Source organism: Lutzomyia longipalpis, chromosome 4, assembly GCF_024334085.1.
Source record: "Lutzomyia longipalpis isolate SR_M1_2022 chromosome 4, ASM2433408v1".
NCBI classification, from domain to species: domain Eukaryota; kingdom Metazoa; phylum Arthropoda; class Insecta; order Diptera; family Psychodidae; genus Lutzomyia; species Lutzomyia longipalpis.
Genome location: NC_074710.1, coordinates 23,912,404 through 23,934,403, shown reverse-complemented (window position 1 = coordinate 23,934,403; position 22,000 = coordinate 23,912,404). Strand labels below are relative to the sequence as shown.

Sequence of the window (22,000 nt, the reverse complement as noted above, 5' to 3'; positions counted from 1 at the left end):
AAATTAAACGAATGCTGCTTAGCATAAAATTCATCATTTTATGCTAAAATCATTTTTCAATTATTATCGTGATTATCGATTTTTTTTTTCAAACTATGATTTGTTTTTAGTTTCATTAGGCCTGTGCATAAGAAGAAGAAGAAGTAAGGATCATTTTAAAACCTATAAATTTACAAATGAATAAATATTTTTTAAGAAAAAAAGTGAAAAAAGTTAATAACTTTAAAATTTGCTGACTAAGCTAACAGCTAAAAATTAAAAAGTTTAAAAAAAAAACTATAATACAGACGTCCTTAGTGATAAAAGTGCGCCACATGTTGGATGACTCAGTTAAATCGTCGGATTAAATTCAGAACAAAAAGAATCTGCAAAAAATGAACTTTTTCATTTTTCTTCCCTGGAAGCTACATCACCTATAAATTTCCCAGCTTGAAATGAAAAACTTCAAAATTTTTCTATTTTATATCTTTATTATTTTTATTTCTACTAACAATGTCTCTTACATGTTTTTTGTTTTTTTTTTTTTTCATTTATCAGCAACAAAGTTATATATTGTTTTTTTTTGTTTTCCTCTGTAAGCAGAAATATATATAATTAATTTAATTTAATTATATCTCTTCTTATGGGGGTATTTTTCCATGAGTTTTTGCGCTCTCACATTTCAATTTTTTCTTTCTTCCACTTTTTTTAAGCTATTTTTTCCACTTTATACACACTCCAATGCTTTTTTCTCTTTGTCATGTTTTTTTTTTGTTTTTATTACTTTTTCTGCTCATTTTTCTTTCTCTTTCTAAGATCTTATTCTAAAGTTTTTTTTTAGGGAGGAAGGGGGGATGTGTATTCCTATATTTCTGTTTTTCTTTCATTTTTTTTCCACAGAATATTTCTTTTTTTCATTAAATTTATAATTTTTGTGTTTTTTACAAGAAATCTTGGAGGGGGGAATAAGGAATGAAAAAGAAAAATGCCAACAAAAAGGAGAAAGTTTTGATGAAATTCGTTGATTTATTTTGCTAAGAGAACAAGAAAATAAAGTAAACTCAACAAGGAAGGATTTACTAAATTTATTTCCATTTTAAAAAGAGTTTTAAATTTATTTCATTTTGCAAAATGAAAAGTTGATTTTTATTTGAGTTTTATTTACAAATTGCAATGTCGCTAAAATTTAATTCTCGTTGAAGAGAGAATGATTTTTCAAAGAAATTCTTTTAAATTGAATTTAAGTTTTTTTTTCGAATATTGAAAAGATTTTACGAGGATCAACAAATTCTTTTCGATTATTATCGTATTATTATTTTATGGAATACTTACAAGATTATTCCGAATATTTTATTACGCGATTATAAGAACATTTTTGTTTTTATTATAAAATAATTTTCAAGAAAAAATTGAAAAATGTCTCACAAATCGTTTAAAAAAAAATTAAGATTTATTATTTTTAAGGCATCCGGTGTTCGTCAGAGGAAGCCTTAAAAACAAACCCTTAACGTCAGAAAAGTAAGGAAAATTAAGAATTATTCTTCTAAATCAATATTTTTCTTTTTTATTTTTAATTATTTGTTCTATAAGAAACTTAAAAAAAACTTTTTCTTATAAGAGAAAATTTTATTTTGAAAAATAACGAAAAAATCGTCAAGAAATGTTTAAAATTATTCTCCTAAAATCAAATTATTTAAAAATAATATTTTTCTTTTCTTTTCTATTGTAACAATTTGTTCTATAAGATATATTTAAAAAAAAACTAATATTTTTAAAAAGAATATTTTATTTTGAAAAACTACCCCAAAAAATCGTTAAAGAAATACTAAAACTGTTTTCCTAAAATCAAATTAATTAAAAGAATATTTATCTTTTTATTAATTTGTTTTTAAAAGAAATATTTAAAAAAAAAACAATTTTTTAAAGAAAAGAACGTTTTATTTTGAAAAATAACCAAAAAATCGTCAAAAAATGTAAGATTTTCATTTCTAAAATTAAATTGAATTAATTTTTTTTCTTTTTTGTTATTAATTTGTTCTATAAAAGAAAAAATTATTTAAAAAAAAACATTTTATTTTGAAAAATAACCAAAAAATCGTCAGAAATGTTTAAAATATTCTCTTGAAATAAAATTAATTAAAAGAATATTTTTTCTTTTCTTTTTATTAATTTCTTCTAAAAGAAATATTTAAAAAAAAACAATTTTTAAAGAAAATAACGTTTTTTTTTTAAATAACCAAAAAATCGTCAAGAAATGTTTAAACTCAATTAATTAAAAGAATATTTTGTTTTTATCAAAATTTCCTTCAATTTAATTCTAAAAGAACTCCTGAAAAATCATTTTCCTCCCCAGCAATGATATGAGGGTATTTTTTTCGTGGTCTTTGTGCAATGGGATGTCCATATACTCCATTTCTCTCTCTCTTTGTGTGGGAACAACAAGAATTCTTCTCCATTTTACAATTAGACACCAATATAATTTTTTTTTTTTTGAAAATTGAATGGTAATTCCGATATTTTTTTTTTCACCAACTTAATTTACATTTTACTTCTTCAATTTTTTTCTTTGTTAATTTATGCTTCTTCTATGCTTTTGATAGGATTACTAACATTCAATAAATCTGCGTGATTTATCTCGCAAAAAACTACTCTGAAAGTACTCGGAAAATATATTTTTTTAGCAACTCTTTTTCAACTAGCTTTACATTTATTTTTTTGTGCAAATAATTTTCAAAAAACACGATTTTTTTTTGCAAGATCCACATGCGAGCTAAAAGCCATTCATTGGAATTTTTTTTCTTCACAATTTATTATGAAATAAAATCTATAAATGATAGAAAAAAAACAATCAAGTAAATAAATGTTTTTAATGTTTTTTTCTTTAAATTTATATATAAAAATGAAGGTAAAAAAAAGAAATCTCACTTAAACTTTGGTATGAAATTTATTTTTAAAAAGAAATGAATGTGACAAAAGGAACCACCCTCTTCTGTTGCTTTTCATAAACAAAAACCGAGAGACGCTTTTTTTCATTAAATGTAAAATTTAAAATAATTTATTACGAAATATTGCAAAAATTCCTTTTATTTTCTCATTTTACTTCTATTTATTAATTAACAACTTTTCTTCTTTTTTTCTTCATCTAATTTATAATAATAATTCATTAATATTTAATAATATTGGAACGTTTATACTTTTGTTTAATAATTTTTCTTTTTTTCTATTTAATTCAAAATTAATTGTTTTTGTTTTTTGTTAATTTTCCCATATTTTTATAAACAAAAAAAAATGGGAAAATAGTGTGTTATGTTTTCATCTGTTTCATGCATGTTTCTTTCGTGTTTCTCAATTTTTTTTAAACTATAAATAAAGAAAATTCAATGTAAAATCATTCTAACGCACACACTTTCACCATCGCACCCGTTCAATAATACAAAAAGAAAAGAACTTTGAAGAGAACAAAAAGACTTTGAAAGAAGAATCAATTTGCAAAGAAATAATTTCGTCCCTCTTCTTGGCGCCATTTTGTTTCTTCAGTAATTTCTCTCTAAATCTATAAACATGTGTTTCAGTGTTTGTTTTTGTGTTTCATGCAACGATGCAACATTTGCGTTGAAATTTCGCAATTTCTTTCATTTCTAGCTCTTTCTTTTTTTACTTGAATTTGCTGGAAAAGACGCTGGAAAGTTCACTCATGGCCGCATTGGTGACAGCCTGACCAACGGCTTGATTAACCTGCTGACGCATATGGGCAGGAATTTGTGGTCCTCCGCTCGAGCCACCTCCAGGTCGACTATTGGCAAAATTTTTTTCATTAATTCAAAATTATTTCTCTTTTTTTAATTCTTGATTAATTTTTTTTAGCATTTTGGAGGCTTTGCACGTCTATTGAGAATTTTTTTTTAATACAAAATAAACTATTTTCATTGTTAGTTTCCTCTCCCATTTCCAAGATTAATTTATACAGAAATTCATTTTTTTTTGTTAATTTCTCCACACAAATATTCACATTTACAAAGTTTTTCTTCTTTGGAGAATTTTTGCACAGACAAAAAACTTTTTTTCATTTCTTTTAGTGCTCATTCAGTTTATTTTCAGTGTTAGAGTGGAATGTTTTGTTGGTGGGATGATTTTTTCTTCTATTAATTTTACAAAAAGCACGAGGAATGTTAGAATGTTTTTTGTGAAATAAATTTAGAGAAAGAAAAAACTAAAATAATTAGTTTTTCAATAAATATGTTTAAAATTTAAAAGAAAAGAATAAAAATAGGTCGTCTGGGTTATTTTTTTTTAGCACAGCAGTAGGAACTAATTTCGTAGCTTTAAGTATTAAGAGTCTCTTAAAAAGTCTTCTCACAGAGCTTTTAAGAAAATTAATTTTAGAAGAGTTTCGTTGTAGGGCCTATCCCGGGCACTTCAAAAGCTTCCAACTCAACTGATAATTTTCAACAAAAAAAAAACTTTTGTATTTTAGATTTCCATGTGTATTAAAGAAATTTTTAAGAGAAATTTTAAATTTTCGTTAATTTTTTTTTTCAATTATGAATTTAAAATTTTAATATTTAATATTAGTAACTGAATTATTAATTTCAGTGTCTGAATATTAAATTTCAGTGTTCGAATTCATTAATTCCATCTCTGAATTTTAACTTTCAGTGTCTCAATTCATTATTTCAGTCCCTAAATTATCATTTTTAGGGACTGAATTTTAGATTTCTTTACATGAAATGAAAAACTCATCCATTTTATAAGCTCAATATTTAGTTTCAGTCCCTGAATGTTTAATTTCAATTAAATTTTATTTAAAAATTATTATTCTAATGAATTTTTCAATTAATGTGTCTGAAAAACTGAGAATATAATAAATATATTTCCTCTTTTCTTCAAATTAAATCAAAATTTTTTCGGTAAATTATCCGAATTTTAAAGTTCTTGTAAGGAACATTAATTCTCCTCTTTTTCTCTTAATTATGAGAAATTTTAATTTAAGAGCTCTCTTAAATTTTTCTCAAGGTAATTTTTGATTTTAGAAATCTTAAATTTATTTACAAAAGATATGCGATAGAAAGCAAGAAATGATAGATTTTCCATTTAGCAGTTAGAAATTTCAGGGAAAAACGTTTAGTGAAAATTTTAAGAGTGGTAAGAAAATGTACACACTGTGCATAAATTTTTTCCGACGACCTAAATAAAATCTTAACAAAAAAATTAATTTAAGAGAAAAATAAAACGTTTTTCATTCATGTAAAATATGTTAAAAACTATTTCTTTATGTTCAATGATTTTTTGTGTGAAAATTTTAGTGACAAAATAGCATTTTAACACACATTTATATTACATATATATAATACGATTTTTTAAAAGATTTTCTCTTAATCCTCACTCTCTTTAATACCAATCAATTTTCACTTTTATTTATCTTTTTCTTTTGCCTCTGCCTCTGCCGTAATTGTTATCGAAAATGCCTCATTTTTATTCACATTTAATTTTTTTTAACCTTTTTACCTTTGCAACTTGATATAATTTTTTATAATTTATTTATACTTTTCTTTTAATTTAAGAGTTTTCCTTTTTAATTAACAGTGAGTGAATGAATAGAAAAATTCATTTTATCTCGAATTCTTCAAGCAAAAAAATAATCTATAGTATAGGCAAAAGCAATGGAACTTTCTCTTAAATTTAAAATATAATCTTCCACCATAAATATATCTTTTTATCTCACTCATTTTCTCTTAAATTCTCTCTTAAACCAACAAAATGCAGTGCGAATACTTTGTTAATTTATGATTTCTTTTTAGGTATTTTTATATACTCTTTTATATATATTTATATAGGTAGTTAATTTTAGTATTATAAATTTTTAACGCCTCCTGAAAATTTATAAATAATTTTATTCTTCTTCTATCCTCTCTTAATTTTAAGAATATTTTGCAAAGGGTCGTAGCTCTTTTTTTTAGGCAAATAGCAAAGGTGGTTAGTATAAAGCAAAAAGCATGCAGGAAGCTTTAGAAGAAAAGAAAAAAGACAAATTAAGAGATAAACAAAGTACTTACGATGGAATTAGTGGAGCAGGAAGCGCCTGGCCGCTTGGTCGGCCTTGTGGTAGTGGTGGAGCACCACCGGGCCGATTTGGAATGGCAGGGGCTGGCCTGCCAGCTGGTGGATGAGGTCCGCGAATGCCACCCGGAGGGCCACCACCTCCAACACCTCCCAGAGAGCCCTAAAAATTCATTTAGTATTCAATAAATGAAATATTTGAAACTTTTAATTTAAGAGGTTTTAGATTTTTTTTCTATTTATTTCACATATTAATTAAGCTGTAGTAAATGAAATTCTTATCAGAAATAGTTTTTTTTTTAATTTTGAGGCCTTAAGAGAATTCTCAGGAAGACTTGAAAAATATCTTATTTTTAAGACTTAATCTTATACCTTTGTTATTAAGATACATCGAGGTAGATTATTTTAAAGTCAATAATTTATTTTTATTCATATTTTTTTTTGACAGAGATGACAATTTTTATTTTAAGAGCTGAAAAAGATATTGTATTTCTCTTAAAAAGTTAATTTAATGGAAAACTTCATAGAGTTAATAGACTGTTTTTAAACTAAATTGTAAAAGCCTTCAATAGACGATGTAAACTTTTAAAAACCTTTCCATCGATAAATCTCTTAAAAATGTCTTTTAAATTAAGAGAAAATAAAAAATCAACGAAAATTGCTGAATAAATGAGAAAAACCATTGAATTAGGACTCACCTGCTGCTGTGGCACGACCTTTCTGGGTCCTCCGGGACTCGGAGGGGAGAGACGTGGATTATCGAGTCCACTCGAGAGCCAATCATTCTTAACTGGCGGCGGGACTGGCGTTGATACAGTCGCCATTGATACATCCCCAATTATTCTCAGTGACTCCTTGCACGCATGGTACATCCTGAGCATTTCTTCGCGCTTTGCCGCCTCCTCGGGGCTCTCCTCCATCATTTGCGACTGATCCGCATTGGCATACAAATGCGCCAACAATTCCCCATTGATGAAGTCTTTTGCATTGTTTATTATCATCATCATTAGGGCTTTTGGTACCATATCACGTGTTGTCTTCGTAACAATTTTCATGTACGAATCCACAAGGTTTCTTATCGTTTCCACTTGACGCTCAAGCTGGGGATCCAGTGAGCTTGTCTCGTGATCCTCAGAACTCTGCTGATCGTCGCAATAAAGACACATAGAGCGGATGGGGACGAAAAGAAGTAAAAGTATTGCATTTTAGCATCTCTCTGTGTGTATCAATTTATCTCTTTCTCTAAAGCTCAAAAGAACTCTCTACTTAAGGAAAGACTTTAGGAAAATATATGAAATTCTCTTACAATGAAATATTTTTTATGATTAATTTTTCCTATAAAATTCAATCTCTTTTATTTTAAGAGAGGTTAAAATGTGGGATTTTTATTAAACGTAGATTCAATTTTTCTTTTAAATATTCCGAACCAATTCAACCAAACTTTTAATTCGATTATTGAAAGCTCAATAATAGTTCAGAAACCTGTAAAACTTTCAGTCTTTTAAATTAAGACCTCTAAAAATGATTTCAATATCATTCCATACAAAAACTAAAAGACGAACATCAAGACATTTAGAATTAATAATTTATAACGAATGAGTTTAAAAAATCGGGATATATTTTAAATTGCAAACAAATCTTTTAAAATAAGAGCTTCTTGTTTAAAAAAAAATCTTTTTAAAAATAAGCGAGTTTAAAGCCTTTTATTTAATATCAAGATGCAAACTTAAAAACATTCAAGAGCTGCTCTATTTTTTTTTTTAATTTAATACTTAATCGTTTTATTTAAAAAGTAGGTATATGTAGCACTTAAATTAAAAGCTTCATTCAGTTTCTTTGTTTTACGTTTTGATAATACTTCTAGTTATTTCATGATGTAGGTATCTTTAATATTTCATGTTTTTCTTTATAGTAAAAATGCTTTTCTATTTATTAGTTGGTATACCACTTCATGGTTACCACCAAGTATTAATTTTATCTCTTATTTTAAGAGTTTATTAATATTTTTGACTTATCTGAGATAAAATCAGACCCTTTTCATTTTGTAGGTATATGACATTTAGAAAAAATAATATTTTATTTTAGTGATATTTCCTTTTTCTTATGTCCATCGCCATCTTAGCGTTAATATTATCCTCTTATCATCAAGGGTCAAAGAATGTAAAGATCCCTCCACAATTAATTGGCAGATAAATTCTTATAAGAAATAAGTCATTTAGAAAAAAATCTCTAATCCATTACTGATCTCTTATGTACTTTTACCAAACTCTTAACTTAAGAGATTTTCAATAAATCCCACTTTTCACCTCCTTTTAGCATCTTGTGCTATTTTTTTCTTTCTCATTTGTTATAAAAACACTCAGAATAATTAAGATAAAACAACATTCTCCAAGAAGTTAATTCATTTAAAGATTAAAAAGGGAAAAAACATGTCAAACACACCGATACACTCTGAATTATTAAAAAATAAATAAAGAAAAAAGAAAAGAAAATCCCACGATTAGTTGCAAAGAGAATTAAAATGCAGAATTTGCCGTATTTGTTGGAAAATTTAATAAAATTGTGAGAATTTGATTTAATAAAAAGGGAAGACAAATGTTCACACGGAAAAGTCTAGGAAATGTTTTTTCTTTTCTTATGTGTGTGTCTGTGTGAGAGTGAAAAAAAGGATGTGAAACAAACCTCTTGTCCTTCTCCCTAAGCACATTTTCATCAATACATTGAAATTAAGAGAAGAAATTAAGAAAAGGCATATAATCGATATTTTTTCGAATTTTCTTTTGTAAAATTAATTTTTATTTTCCCGATAAAATTGAAAGAATTTGTAGAAATTTTTTTAATGTGAAAAAAAAATTAAGGAAAAATTTACTCACTTCATCTCCATTTGCCGATGAAGAATCCTTCTCAGGATACACCCCAGCACGGAGGAATGATGCTTTCCACGAATCCACATCGTCAACACTCTCACATGAGAGCTCCAATTGCTTGTAGTCCTTTTATTCCAAATGCGCCAGAGATGAGAGAGAAAGGAAGGAAAGAGAAGAGATTTTTTTCTTTTAACAAAATCATTTCAGTTTTATAGTGCAGCAAAATTCAATGAGAAAAATAAATAAAGCAAAAAAACCACCAGATGTTTGCCCTCTTTTCCACAACTCAACCCAAATGGACAATATAAAGAAAATCATTCAGAGTGAAGCACATTCAATGCTACTGAATGCACAATTAAATTCTTCCAGCTGGAATACAAAACATAAAAATGTCCTTCAAATTGAACATTCAATCGGTTCTATTTTTATGACCCTCACTGTTCAATCAGGGATAAAATCAATTTACATTTCCCCACAACGAAATTAAGTCATTTTAAAATCATTAGAATTGATTCTTTCTTCTTTTTTCTGTTTGTAAAATAAAAAAAGAGAAATTAATTAAATTCACCTTGTAGACGTTGCGTCCTTCGGGATTGAAGAGGGCAAAAGTGTGGCGTCGCGACATGAAACCCTGTTCAATGTCCCGCAATTTCAGCCCATCGAGGGGCAACATGAACTTCTTCTCCTTCTCATCTTCATCCTTGTACCACGAGATGCTCTCCGATGTGAGAACAAACCAATAGGGCCGGGAACCACCTGTTCACCCCAAAGCAATTAAAGAAAAACAAACGTAAGTCGAGGAAACTCCTTCTGTTGAATCAGGACTCAACTGGGCAGACACTTACCCTTCATTATGCCCAAATTCTGGATACACATGTGGCCTTTGCGGATGACCTGATTCCCAATGGCTCTCCCAGTGCCCGCCTTGGAGGCATTTTCGGATTTATTTTGAGCACTGCAATAAATTTAATTTTATTTAAAGTTAATTCGATACAAATTGAAGGAAACCGAAAGGAGTTTAAAAAAAAAGCTTCAAGAAATCTTATTGAACGATGTTTTCTTGTGAGAATTTTTTCAAAAATAATCAGACCAGAGAACATAGGGGAACGTGGCCCAATTCCGACCTCCAAAGGTCCGCGCAGAATGAGAAAAAATGGTATAAAATAAAAAGCAATTATTCTTAAATTTTGGTACCATTTTAAAGCCCATTGAATGCTCTTTTAACTCCCATAACTTTCACTATTTAAAGTTTTATCAGTTTTTAAGTGATAACGGATTAAAAAACATTCCTCTAACAAATTTTTTATCGTGTTTTCCGCACTGAAACTAAATTTGAAAAAATAAAACTAAATAAACATTTAGAAACTTCAGAAAAATCTCATGGAATTAAATATTCTCTTCAAAAACTTAAAAAGTTTCAATAATGGTGCTATTCACGAATCTTATGTAAAAAAAAATTATCATGATATTTTCTTTGTCATTCCCTCTCACTCCCACTAATGTATTTCCCTATCTTTCGTCTTTTTCTGACGCATGCTTCCGACATTTTCATCATTTCATGCCTTCTTGCTCGGACTTATGAATTTCGGATCTATTGTCCTATTCTTCGCCGAGCTGAACATTTATTTCCAACATTCCCACACAGACCTTCCGTGTGCAGATGATCTGTAGGAAGGTCCAAAAAGCCCGCAGGAAGTGATTTGTGGTTAAAAAAAAAATTGTGACTGAAAAACAGGCCTGACTGGAGAAACGGTTCTTGAACCAAGTCTAGAACTATTAAGGCCTAACCAAGCAACAGCGTCAAAAGACGCTGTTCGTTGTTTTTTCTCACTTGCTCCTTGTCAAATTGTATCGCGCTGTCACTGTCAAACAAGAAACGCGGTTTCTATGTTATATAACCGCCTTTCTTGTGTGACAGTGACAGCGCGATACAATTTGACAAGGAGCAAGTGAGAAAAAACAACGAACAGCGTCTTTTGACGCTGAAGTATGGGTACAGCTTTAAAGTTCCTAAATGGTGGTCACTATACGTTCATTTGAGTATGAGCACTACAGCATTAAAACGTTTGTCTAATGTCCATACTTTCTAAATGCATGAAACATTCGTGCCGATGTTTCATCTGTGTTTTGCCAAGATATCTTTCAAACATGTTTTCCAAAACTTTGAAATTTTTAATCAGAGTCCAGAGTGAATATTTTTTAACCAGAATGAGCTTTCTTCTGGATTTCAACATTTTCTTGTCAAAAAAAACTTCAATGAAACATTAGCGTACATGTTTCATTGCGTCATTTTCGATTTTAAAAAAAAATATCTTTACCGTTTTATAGTTTTTTAATCCTCTCCAAGATAACCCAATTGTTTCATTGAACAAGGCTTTTTCTTCTAATCATAAATGAATAAACTCCTTCTTAAAATTTATTTTCAACCTCAAAACTATTTCAAATTAATTTTATAACCTCAAAAATGAAAGATTTCTTCTTCTTTGCCTCAATTTTCTCCTTTAGGGTGAAGTTTCAGGAATTTTTTTTTCAACGATTTCAAGGAATTTTTAAATATTCTCACAAAAATAATTCAATAAAAATTAAAGAGAGAAAACTTACTTGGCGAATCCAATGAAATCCTCATGATTGGTATTCATGTAAGCCAGCTCAAAATCAATGAGAAGGAGAAGTTGCTCCTTGCAATACTGCTCACGCTGGCGAATGTGGGTTGTAATTATGCGTTCTGTCTCGTCGCGTAGGCGCGGATATCTTGACATCTGCACACCAAAGGAAAAAGAAAACATTTCAAATTGACTCAGAATCATTGAAAAACAATTTTAAATAACTTTTATTGTTTCAGAAACTGATAAAAACAATATTAGTTTGAATTTGCCGCGCATCTGAGGTGAAAATGAAAAGATGGTGAATTTGAATGGTGAAAAAGGAAACGTGGGGAAAATAAAACATTTGGCGCCAAAAAGGATATTCAAAAACTCACCTTATCAGTGCAAATTCTCACCACATGAGACAACTCTTGCACGACTAGATCGACACATTTGAGCACCGGCTCCTTCAATTGGGCAATTTGCTTCTTGACAATAGCCTCAAAGGCCATATCGGGCGTAAAGAGCCCCACACGGATACCGTGAATGTTGCGAATTGCAAAAGAAATCTCCCTGCGAAGTTCCTTCTCATCGCATGACATCTTCACAATTTCAAAGCGCAACCTCTCGTGAAAGATTCGATTGATCTTTGCACCACCAGAGAGTTCATTTGTGTTAACAAGTGCCGACCCAGAACCCTCAATGGTACGCTCAAAGTCCGATTGCAGTTGCTGAATCATCTGCAGCATTGCCTTTGTCTTGATACTCGGATCATCGGGTCGGAAGTGTTTGTACTGCTCCACATCCTTTTCAAGGGTCAGCATTTGTTTTTGCAATTTATCCCGCAAACCCGGCAGCGTGTCACGAATGTGATTCGTGAGTTGCTGATTGAGCGTACGCTGCAAATAGGGTGTCCCAAGGCGATCAGCAATATGCCTGTACGATGGATGGCTCAGGAAGAACTTTCTCTCAGCCGCAAGAGCCGCAACAATGTCTTTGCGCCCCTCAATATCCTTCTGCGAACGATTCACCACACCAATGTAGCCACGACGGAGCGGAAGGAGTTTATTCTCCAAAATATCTCGTGCATCCGTCCCGTCGTCCATCAAGTCCAGCTTGGTGATTACACCAATTGTACGAATACCTGGAGGGGAGATTGTTTGAATTTTTCTTTCTTTATTTCTTCCGTTATTTTAAATTTCAGACAATTCCAATTTCGGAATAATTTTGAAAAAAGAATTAATTAAAATTGCGCTGAATTTATAATCTGAATTCTAAATTTAATGCGTTGAAATAATAAAAAATAAACGCAAGATTTTGGTTAAAATGTACGCTGAAATAAGAAAATTAATCTAATTTCTTAAAAAAAAAAGCTAAATTTGATGTTAGCTGAATTTGAATTTAAACACGCTGGATTTACAAAAAAAATGCGCTGAATTTTGTTTTAATAAAGAATTAATTAAATTAAAAATAAAATAGAATAATAAATAAAAAGTTTTATTTAATTACAGTGTGCTGAATTGAAACGAGAGCCGCTGAATTTATTATTTGTCTTAAATCTGATTTTTTTTAATCAAAAAAATGTTGAACTCCATTAAAATTGTTGAAACAAATAGCGCTGAATTGATTGAAAATCATAGATAATCTGCTGAATTCATTGAAAGACCGCTGAATTTAATGTAAAGTCCGCAGAATTCAATGAAAAGTCCGCTGAATTTAATGCAAAGTCCGCTCAACGCATTTACAGAGTGCTGAATTAAAATGAAACCTGCTGAATTTATTATTTGTCTAAGATCTGATTTTTTTAATAACAAAATGTTGAACTGCATAAAATTTGTTGAAACAAAAGGCGCTGAATTGATTGAAATTATAAGCTTCATTGATAATCTGCTGAATTTATTGAAAGACCGCCGAATTGAATGAAAAGTATGCTGAATTTAATTGAAATCAACTACCTAAATTCAATAAAAATTGGCAAAATTTTATAAAACAAAAAATGGCTAAAATTATTTTAAAAAAACTGCAAATTTCAATTACAAACTCGCTGAATATAGTTAAAACTCCACCCAATTTATAACAAAAAAACTTATGGAATCCAATTATTTATTATTTATTTACTTTATGTAAAGAAGATGCCATCATAGCTAAGATTCCGCCCTTGACTTAAAACAAATCCTGAATTCAGTTAAAAGCCCGCGCTAAATTCAATAAATAGCAGACTGAATTTATCGAAAAGACCGATAGGTACATAAAAAACTACGTTTGTTGAATCTAAATAGATATAACCGGATAGAATCTATTTGATTAAAGAGAAATCCTAATTTAAGTAAAAGTCAGTCAAAAACTTGTTGAATTTTAAGCATTATTGAATTTAATTAAATCTCCGCTAAACTGCGTAGACTAGCCATGAAACACAGTAATAAATTAATCTAGTCTAACCTATTAAAATATCCGCTGAATTTCCTAATAGATCCCATAATTATTCTGCGGAATTCAGTAAGCATAAACGCTGAATTTAATAGAAAAGTATTACGCTGAATTTACTTAAACATCCGCTGAATTCAGTAAGAATAATCGCTGAATTTAATAGAAAAGTATAATGCTGAATTTAATTAAACATCCGCTGAATTCAGTAAGAATAATCGCTGAATTATATTTTACAAACAAATCTTTAACTAAAATGAAAAAAAAAAACAAGAATTCAATGCAAAACGCGCCAAAATCAATTTAAAATCAAGTTAATAAAGAAATTATCCTTCTCAGTCAAAAAAAATTATTATTCCAGCACCAACAACCTCTTAATTTTGACTGATTGAGTAACCCCCATCTTTTTCGTATCTTTTTTTACAACAACACAGCGCTTGAAACAGAACGGAAGTTATCTTTGCAAGGCAAGCGCGCCTTTAGGAAAATCCCTCCTACTGCTGAAAATTTAATTCTCAAGAGCAGTTGTTGCGATAAGAAAGAAATTCAAAACTCTTTAACACAAAAATAGAAAATGTTATTGCCGACGCATTTTTGGCCACAAGAACATTTCCCATCTAATAGTTTTCTTTTCTTCTGTGAAAATTGATAATTCTTCTTTGAAAAATTAATGAGCGCATATTTCCCGTCTTACGAGCCGCGCGTTCTCTCTGATAAGAATTCTTGTGTATTGGTGTATGATGGTGGGGGTGAGAAGCAATTTGCTGTATCAATTTTTTTTTATTTCTGATATCATCTGAATTCTTTTTTTCTTTTTTTTTTTTTGATAAGGCACAAAAAGGAACAGAAAAAAGAAAAATTATTGAGTTTTGAAAGGAAATTTTCAACGCAAATTCTCAACGTTGTGTGAATCTTGCAAGTTGGAACGACGATGCGGGGAAATCGATTGAAAAATTGGGGTAATTGCGGGGAGGAAGAAAATGATGAAAAAGGGAGGGAATTGAGGGCACCCACCTTGAGGATCGACCTCCTTGGCCAGCTTGAGGGCGTCCGAATTGGCCAAGTCCGTATTTGCGGGTGTTACGGCCAGAATGAGGCAGGTCTCCTTCTTGATGAACTGGAAAATCATCGCCTTAATTTGGGCCTCAATGTCGGCCGGTTGGTCACCAATGGGGACCTTTGTCAGCCCCGGCAAGTCAATCAGCGTCAAGTTGAGCACTAAAAAAAAACAAAACGCGTCGTGTGGGGGAGAAACAAAACACAAGTCAATGAGATGGCCTGAATTAGCTTACTCACAACGCCAAATGCATTTTTTTTAACTCTATATTGGGGAATAAATTCACATGAGAAGGGCACAGACGAATCACACAGAGTTGTTGTTTATATTGTTTTTTTTTCTTTTTATTAATTAACTTTTAAGGGTTGAAATAAAAGCTATTTAAAGACTTCCTTTACTTTTAATGCATTTTCATTTTACGTTTTAGCATAGACACTTTATGATTTTTCTATGTTTATTTATAATTCTACCGGGGCTATATTAATCTTATTTAGACTGTACAAAAAAAAATCAACAAAAAGAACACTAAAAAATTATAAAGGAAAAGTCGATATTCAAAATATTAGGGGAACGTTGTCCAATTCCGACCTCCAGAAGTCCGCGAATATAGAGAAAAAAGTTAATAAAATAAAAAAGAATGTTCTTAAATTTGGTGCTATTTAAAGCCCATTTAGTGCTATTTCTACTCCCATAATTTTCTACATTCAAAATTTTATCGCTTTCAATTTATAGCTGATTAAAAAAAGACCGAAAGTCGGAATTGGGCCACGTTTCCCTAAGGATTACCAATTTGTATTAACGTTTGACATTTTATTTTCTAACGGAACAATATTAATTATCCTTTTCTAACGTTTGACGTTTATTTTCTATTTTTTTTACTTTACTTTAATGTTTGATATATAATTTCTACCATTTAATGTTTCTTTCTAACGTTTGGCAATTTTTCATTTCTTAAACAATTTGTTTCTACCGTTAGATCTCTCGTTAGGCATTAAACTTCAAGTTTACTACTAACGTTAATATTTCATTCCTAAGTTTTTAGGCTTATTCTCGTTTGACATTGACTTTTAAACGTTTGATCTATATTTTCTAAAGTTTTTTATTAGATTTCTAACGTTGAATAATTTAGTTCTGACATTAGACATTTCTTTTCTAAGTTTTACGTTTTCACGTAATGTTTGACTTTTATTTAATACGTTTGCTATTTTATATTTAATGCTAATAATTTATTTCTTGCGATAAATATTATTATGGTTGAAATTTAATTTGTAACGTTTGACATTTTTTTCTCGACTTTTTCACAATCATTCCAGGTCCCTTGACATCACTAAAAATGTTGTGAAATGAAACTGAAACTCACTTTTTTAACGTCAGGATTGGTCTGAAAATTGTTTCTATAATTGAATTCTTTGACATTTCTTTTTTTTTGACGTTTGATGTTTTATTTTTGATGCTAAATAATTCATTTCTAGCGATAAATATTTTTATATTTGAAATTTATTTCCCAACGTTTAACATTTCACATTCACTGATTTCCAAAAAAAAATCGTTCGATGTTTATTTCTAACGTTTGACATTTTTTTGTTTAAGATTTTTATAAAGTTTGACATTTTATATATCGAACTGTTGGCATTCTTTTAAATCGTTTGATGTTTATTCTGACGTTTGATCTGTATTCGAACGTTTGACGTTTTTCTTGAACATTTGATAATTCCCCCTAAAGAGTATAGTATCCTATTCACCCCAGTTGTGATTTTTTAAACTCTTTCAGTATACCACAAAATATTACAAAAAAAAAAATGAAAGAAAAAAAGGAAAATCTCTTAACCAGCAGAGATTTTCCGGGATCGGGCAACAAAGATTAATTTTTTTGGGACTTACCGTTGGGCGAATAGACGCGCAAATTGATGGGAATGTTTGAAATTCCTTTGTTACTGCCCGTAATACGATCAGTTTCACCCTCAATCTCCTTCCGGATCTCATCAAAATCCGTAAATTTCTTCCCTTTGCAGTGCAGGAACTCCCCGAATTCCGCCTGCCCATTGATTAGCTGAAGGATCAACGGGCGCCTCGTTACGATACCCGATCCACGCGGCAGGAAATCCCTAAGAGGGGAAGATTTGAGTTTTTTTATCTCTTTGGTTAGGGGTTGTTCTCCACGATGGGAAAAATTGGGTCAAACGCCATCAAGGTCGTGTGTTGTATAACACAGGATGAGGGAGGAGGAGGAGGAGGAGGACATTTTCCACCCACTTTTCACACACACATGGATTTTCCTTCTTTTGCACTGAGAGATTTTTCTTTGTGGGAGGGAAATGGGGGCGCTTTTATGGTGTGGAAACGGAGGAAGGTTGGATGAATCATTGACGGAGATGCGTTATCTTGCCGCCTGGAATGGAGAGATTTCTTCTGTGAGACGTTTCCATTGTCTCAAATGAAGGGAGTGTCCCCGGAAATGAAGGCCATTGTTCCCTCCGCAAATTGGGGTACTTTGGGGCCCTGGGGCGCCCCAAAACTGCCCCCGGGGCAAAGGGGGAGCTTCTGAGAGCCTCCAGGGAGGAACTTTGGGGCGATAAAGTTGGCAGAAAGGGGTGAAAAGTGGGCGAAATATGGGGGCTCCGCGCATAACTTACTTCCCAACAAAATTCTCCAACACTGAACTCTTCCCGGCCGATTGACCACCCACAACGGCAATCTGGGGCAGATCCAGCTGCATATGCACCCCAAGCTGAGTGAATGCATCCTGGAGCTTGTTCACAATGGGGATGAGTTGCTCCATACCCATATTCCCCGACATTTTCACAGAGTTCCCTTTTCTCTTTGACTACAATGCACACAAAGCCACAAAGCACCCACACTTGTCCACAAATTCTTAAAGGATTCCCTCTTGCACCAGGATTACACCCACACACGGGTTAATTCGTGATAAATAAGGAGGAAAAACTCTTCCCAAAAGCACGTCGACAAATTTTCCTCCGCACTTGATGACAATTTTCTCTCGCTCTTCGTGAAAATCGATGACAAATAAGCCAACGAGTGAGAGGGAGAGCAATGTACGAGGGAGATAACCTGCAAGAACTCTCTTATGCGATACCAGCGCCACCACATACGAAACCCCATACGCCGTAGCAAAAATCTCAACGGAAAAGCAACTTGAAGTTTGTATACTTTTTTTTTCTTCCCGGAACGGTATGATGTATGCCCGGAAAGTACCATAAGTGCCTGGAAGTTCAGCAGGATGACTACCAATTGCATCAGGAAGTTTCTAAGGGATCTTAGGAACTTCCTTTTCATCACCCGGCTGATCCTTGTGTCATCTTTTGGGCAAAAATCTGAGTATAAAAATGCTTCATGAAATTGCAAAGAGAACTTCCTAAATGGACAGATTTTGACCCCATTGATCAGCCGGGTGATGAAAAGGAGGTTCCTAAGATCCCTTAGAAACTTCCTGATGCAATTGACAATCATCCTGCTGAACTTCCAGGCACTTTATGGTACTTTCCGGGCATACATTATACCGTTTCGGGAAGAAAAAAGTGTATTGAAAAGTGTACAAACTTCAAGTTGCTTAACGACAAAAATTCAATGAGAAAAACAAGAAAATCCCATGGAAATAAGAAAATTTGCAATTTATTACAATATTTCCTTTTTAATTCTCACAAATTATGAGATCCTTGCTCTATGAAAGCTGTAAAAAATGCGCAAGTTGAAATGCTTTGGGCTAACTAAAAGAAAAACAAAAAAAAATATAACCAAACATTGGTCCCACTGGGTTGACTTTTGCACACACAGTGACGTCCGGAAGAATTCTTCGTGTTGCAAAAAACCTCCCGCGCGAGGATTGCATAAAAGGCACAAAGAGACACCTTTTTGCGCCTTTTCTTATATTTTTCAAAGAAAACAAAAGACTCGTGTGCATCTAACCCGCATGCAGGTGAGTGGCAGGGAAACAAAAATTCATTTCATTTAGAGAAAATAGGGAGCCTGCTGTGTGGGAATCACACGTTCACTATCCGGGACAGCCGTGAAAATCCGGACATCGCGATCTTTGGATGTTTTAAAGCTCAAAATTGACGCCACATTGCCGCAGCGATAGCAGTAATTGGGTGCTGACCACACAGTAACCAATTTTGAGTCAAACATGTACTTAATACCCTCATTGACGAGCTGATGGGCACGACAGATGAGCTCAAGGCGATTTATCTTCATGAAGTCATTCGTAATGAGGGCACCAAAGAGCCAACCAGCACCACGTGGGCTCTGTGACCAGTACTCCACATCCTCCGGGTCAGACCACACCAAATCACAGAAGGCACCCTTATGGGGGATCTCTTGGTTCCTATCAATTGTCCGGATTTGATCCAGTGTCTTTATCTCCGGGCTAAGGCCCCCATGGACGCACAGGACGTCCTCGTTGATTAGCTAAAGGATGGGGGAAAGTAACACATAAATTACTGTTAAATTACTCGAATTTTTTTACACAAAGCAATACAGAGATCCGTAGAGAAAGTTTACCCGGCTGGTCCAGAGACTTCATTTTCTATTCTTTCTAATAAATAAAATGAAATAATCGAACAATTTTTGAGCAGATTTTCAAGTCGTTTTAAATTATCTGTTTTTGACACTTGGAGGACAAAACTGGTAATCGCTGCCAATTCGACTTTTTTTAAACCACCATAGATTAAAATCTATTCAACTTATTTTGATAAATTCTACATCCTATGTTCACGCGACTTCAAATACTTGAAGTTCGTCGAAAGACAATCTGGAAAAATGTTTTCTTTATAACAGAAAATTAAGCTCTAAGTTTGAGGTTAGAAATTCGTGTCCTCCAAGGTTTAATAACGCAACAAAAGAAGGATTTAGAATAAATTATTAAAATCTTGCACAAGTTGAAAGAAAGGGATAGATTCTGACAAAAATATTTTCCTTTCTAACAACTGAAAAGTTGTAAGATTTTGATAGATGCGTAACAAATAGCCAGGTAGAAAATTACCCGACTGGTCTAAAAATAACAGTCTTTACTTGAGTTTTATTAAAGTCAATTTTAAACAACGATAGGATTGATTTTATATATTATACGCATTTTTATACACGACGGGGTAAAAAAATAGTCAATGAACAGGTGGCCGACCGGAAGTTTTTTTGTAATGTACTAACATCAATTTGTGCTGATTGTAAGTTTGAGTCCGATTAAACAACTTTTCATTTTAGGTTGTACATAGAAGCTGTAAATATTCTTCTTCTTCTTCTTCTTTTTAAATTTTTCAGGGCCGGACGTCATTTCGACATCCACACAGCCCTATCAGTCCAGCCGGGTAAATTTTTCTGACAGGTTCAACTATTATATATTAATTACACGTCAAGTAATAAAAACAATTTACGAGTATTAAAATAACCCTTAATGTGTTAATATTTCATTTAAAAAATTGAAAAGAAAATCATTCTATATTAAAGAATTTAGCAAAATCTAATCTAAAGCCAAAAAATTTCTAAAAATTTGTGAGAAAAGTAAAATAATGAGTAAGTTGGACTTACAGCAGCCACGGTGAGAAGATCAAAGACACGGCAACAGTATTTCCAAGCATTAACGTTGCCGTACTTGGTCAGGCATTCGTCATAGAAGCCGTAAACCTTTGTGATCTGTCGACTCTCGTGATTCCCCCGGAGGAGGGTTATTCTGTCCGGATAGCGAGCCTTAAGGGTCATAAGTCTCGTTAAGGTCTCCAAGCTGTAGTAGCCTCTATCCACAAAATCACCCATAAAGATGTAATTTGTATCCGGAACTTGTCCACCACACCGGAAGAGTTCTTCCAAGTCGTAGAACTGAAGGGAAAGATAGATTTCTAATTAGAATTTTCTATTTTAATCATTCTTATAAGAAATCAATTGAAAAGACATTTTAAGGGATAATTTTTTGAGAAAATATTCTTTTTAACATTTCAGGCTGAGGAGAGGTGTAGTGACAATAGATGATTCCCTCTCGGGATCTCCTGAGATGCTCAAGATCTCTAATCAAGTACCAAAGGCTGAATCTCATCAACTCCCGGCAGTGTTCAATGAAAAATACTTCCTCATCCGGGAATGATCAGGTAAGACTCAAATTTAAAGACTTCCCAACAATCCTTTAGTTCATTTGTCGTCCTTTTGCAGCTTCCGGATGAACCAACAAACTGCTGCATGTCCGGCTGTGCAAATTGTGTGTGGATTGAGTATGCTCGGGAGTTGACGAGAATCTACCGGGATGGCGGAGAGAAAGCCCGAAAGCTAATTACGAGTCGTATCACAGATCCAAACATCCGGACATTCCTGGAGATGGAGCTGAAGAACTTGGATACCATTGAGGACAAAGAGCAAAACTAACCTCACTTTTCATTTCAAGTCAAAATAAAAATGATGTAAATTAATTTTCTCAATAAAAAATGTTTTTAGGTAGCAAATTAGGGTCAGTCTTTTCAGGAATAATGTTAAGAAAATTAGCAGAGAAGCAGGAAAAGCCCCCTGAGTGGGAGGAAAAACAAACCTGCCCGTGGATGTCTCCGCAGACCGTTACAGGTGTGCTGACTTGTTGAATATTGGGCTCCTCCATCAGGAGGTCGCACACAATGTCGCAGAGTCTCTTCAAGTCATTCTCCGGCAGATATTTACAATTTTTCACTATTTCTATCCACTTATCTAGCTCAGCCATTGCGATGCCACCTCAAACACAAAAAATACCCAACTGACGTTTTTATACAAAAAACCTTAAACAAAACCCGACTGACCTACCAAGTTGAAGATTTCATAGCAAAATCGCGATAGTAGTGAAAGTCAAAATTACACTATGCGACAAAATGTGGTAAACTTTTTTTCCCCAATTTTTAGGTAAAAAAAACACATGTTTTAACCCTTTCGCGTTTTTTGGGTCATACATAGACCCAAAAATGAAACATTCTATTTTCCCATATTTTATGAATTCAATTCTTTTTCCTAGTTAGAAATACATGAAATTCACGCAGAAGCAATCGAAGAAGAACACTATACACGTCAGG

General features: G+C 32.2%; 6 protein-coding genes across 10 annotated transcripts in view; 2 read left to right on the top strand and 4 right to left on the bottom strand.

Moving 5' to 3' along the window:
* LOC129795035 (probable asparagine--tRNA ligase, mitochondrial) overlaps nucleotides 1-22,000 on the bottom strand; it is a 1,173,171-nt gene that overhangs the window by 333,318 nt on the left and 817,853 nt on the right. The gene's annotated exons all lie outside the window — the stretch shown is intronic.
* LOC129794972 (mucin-2-like) overlaps nucleotides 1-22,000 on the top strand; it is an 826,140-nt gene that overhangs the window by 198,260 nt on the left and 605,880 nt on the right. The window lies entirely within an intron of this gene.
* Nucleotides 1-22,000, bottom strand: part of LOC129795002 (sodium-dependent nutrient amino acid transporter 1-like) — an 899,230-nt gene that overhangs the window by 333,318 nt on the left and 543,912 nt on the right. The gene's annotated exons all lie outside the window — the stretch shown is intronic.
* On the bottom strand, nucleotides 451-18,016 carry LOC129794984 (dynamin). Of its 5 annotated transcripts, none has more exons than XM_055835956.1 (12): nucleotides 17,603-18,015; nucleotides 16,851-17,074; nucleotides 14,927-15,130; nucleotides 11,884-12,632; nucleotides 11,505-11,662; nucleotides 9,749-9,858; nucleotides 9,472-9,659; nucleotides 8,910-9,029; nucleotides 8,719-8,733; nucleotides 6,735-7,175; nucleotides 6,033-6,199; nucleotides 451-3,772 (listed from the first exon to the last, which is right to left on the bottom strand). In XM_055835956.1, the coding sequence occupies exons 1-12, from the start codon at nucleotides 17,764-17,766 to the stop codon at nucleotides 3,634-3,636; spliced, it is 2,679 nt and encodes an 892-aa protein (XP_055691931.1). In that variant the 5' UTR covers nucleotides 17,767-18,015; the 3' UTR covers nucleotides 451-3,633. The 5 variants fall into 5 exon arrangements, with proteins under 5 accessions (XP_055691931.1, XP_055691933.1, XP_055691932.1 ...); XM_055835959.1 differs by having other exon boundaries at nucleotides 3,186-5,849; nucleotides 17,603-18,016; XM_055835958.1 differs by lacking the exon at nucleotides 8,719-8,733 and having other exon boundaries at nucleotides 17,603-18,014.
* On the bottom strand, nucleotides 18,573-21,712 carry LOC129795069 (serine/threonine-protein phosphatase 6 catalytic subunit). Its single transcript, XM_055836101.1, has 3 exons — nucleotides 21,493-21,712; nucleotides 20,508-20,795; nucleotides 18,573-19,391 (listed from the first exon to the last, which is right to left on the bottom strand). The coding sequence occupies exons 1-3, from the start codon at nucleotides 21,655-21,657 to the stop codon at nucleotides 18,936-18,938; spliced, it is 909 nt and encodes a 302-aa protein (XP_055692076.1). The 5' UTR covers nucleotides 21,658-21,712; the 3' UTR covers nucleotides 18,573-18,935.
* Nucleotides 18,790-21,409, top strand: LOC129795109 (oxidoreductase-like domain-containing protein 1). The gene is made up of 3 exons (XM_055836150.1): nucleotides 18,790-18,903; nucleotides 20,916-21,061; nucleotides 21,123-21,409. Exons 2-3 carry the CDS (start codon nucleotides 20,942-20,944, stop codon nucleotides 21,330-21,332), a joined length of 330 nt encoding a protein of 109 aa, XP_055692125.1. The 5' UTR covers nucleotides 18,790-18,903; nucleotides 20,916-20,941; the 3' UTR covers nucleotides 21,333-21,409.

What these genes read in the sequence shown, in the direction of transcription:
- LOC129794984 (XM_055835956.1), bottom strand. Translation starts at nt 17,766, where the DNA reads ATGTCGGGGAATATGGGTATGGAGCAACTCATCCCCATTGTGAACAAG. An exon ending in CAAGGAGGTCGATCCTCAAG is followed by an intron (nt 12,633 to 14,926) that starts GTGGGTGCCCTC and finishes TCTCCCCTCCAG; the next exon opens with GTATTCGTACAATTGGTGTA. An exon ending in CCTGCTCCACTAATTCCATC is followed by an intron (nt 3,773 to 6,032) that starts GTAAGTACTTTG and finishes TTTTGCCAATAG; the next exon opens with TCGACCTGGAGGTGGCTCGA.
- LOC129795109 (XM_055836150.1), top strand. Translation starts at nt 20,942, where the DNA reads ATGATTCCCTCTCGGGATCTCCTGAGATGCTCAAGATCTCTAATCAAG. An exon ending in CCTCATCCGGGAATGATCAG is followed by an intron (nt 21,062 to 21,122) that starts GTAAGACTCAAA and finishes GTCCTTTTGCAG; the next exon opens with CTTCCGGATGAACCAACAAA.
- LOC129795069 (XM_055836101.1), bottom strand. Translation starts at nt 21,657, where the DNA reads ATGGCTGAGCTAGATAAGTGGATAGAAATAGTGAAAAATTGTAAATAT. An exon ending in GCGGAGACATCCACGGGCAG is followed by an intron (nt 20,796 to 21,492) that starts GTTTGTTTTTCC and finishes CTTTCCCTTCAG; the next exon opens with TTCTACGACTTGGAAGAACT. An exon ending in ATCTTCTCACCGTGGCTGCT is followed by an intron (nt 19,392 to 20,507) that starts GTAAGTCCAACT and finishes CCCATCCTTTAG; the next exon opens with CTAATCAACGAGGACGTCCT.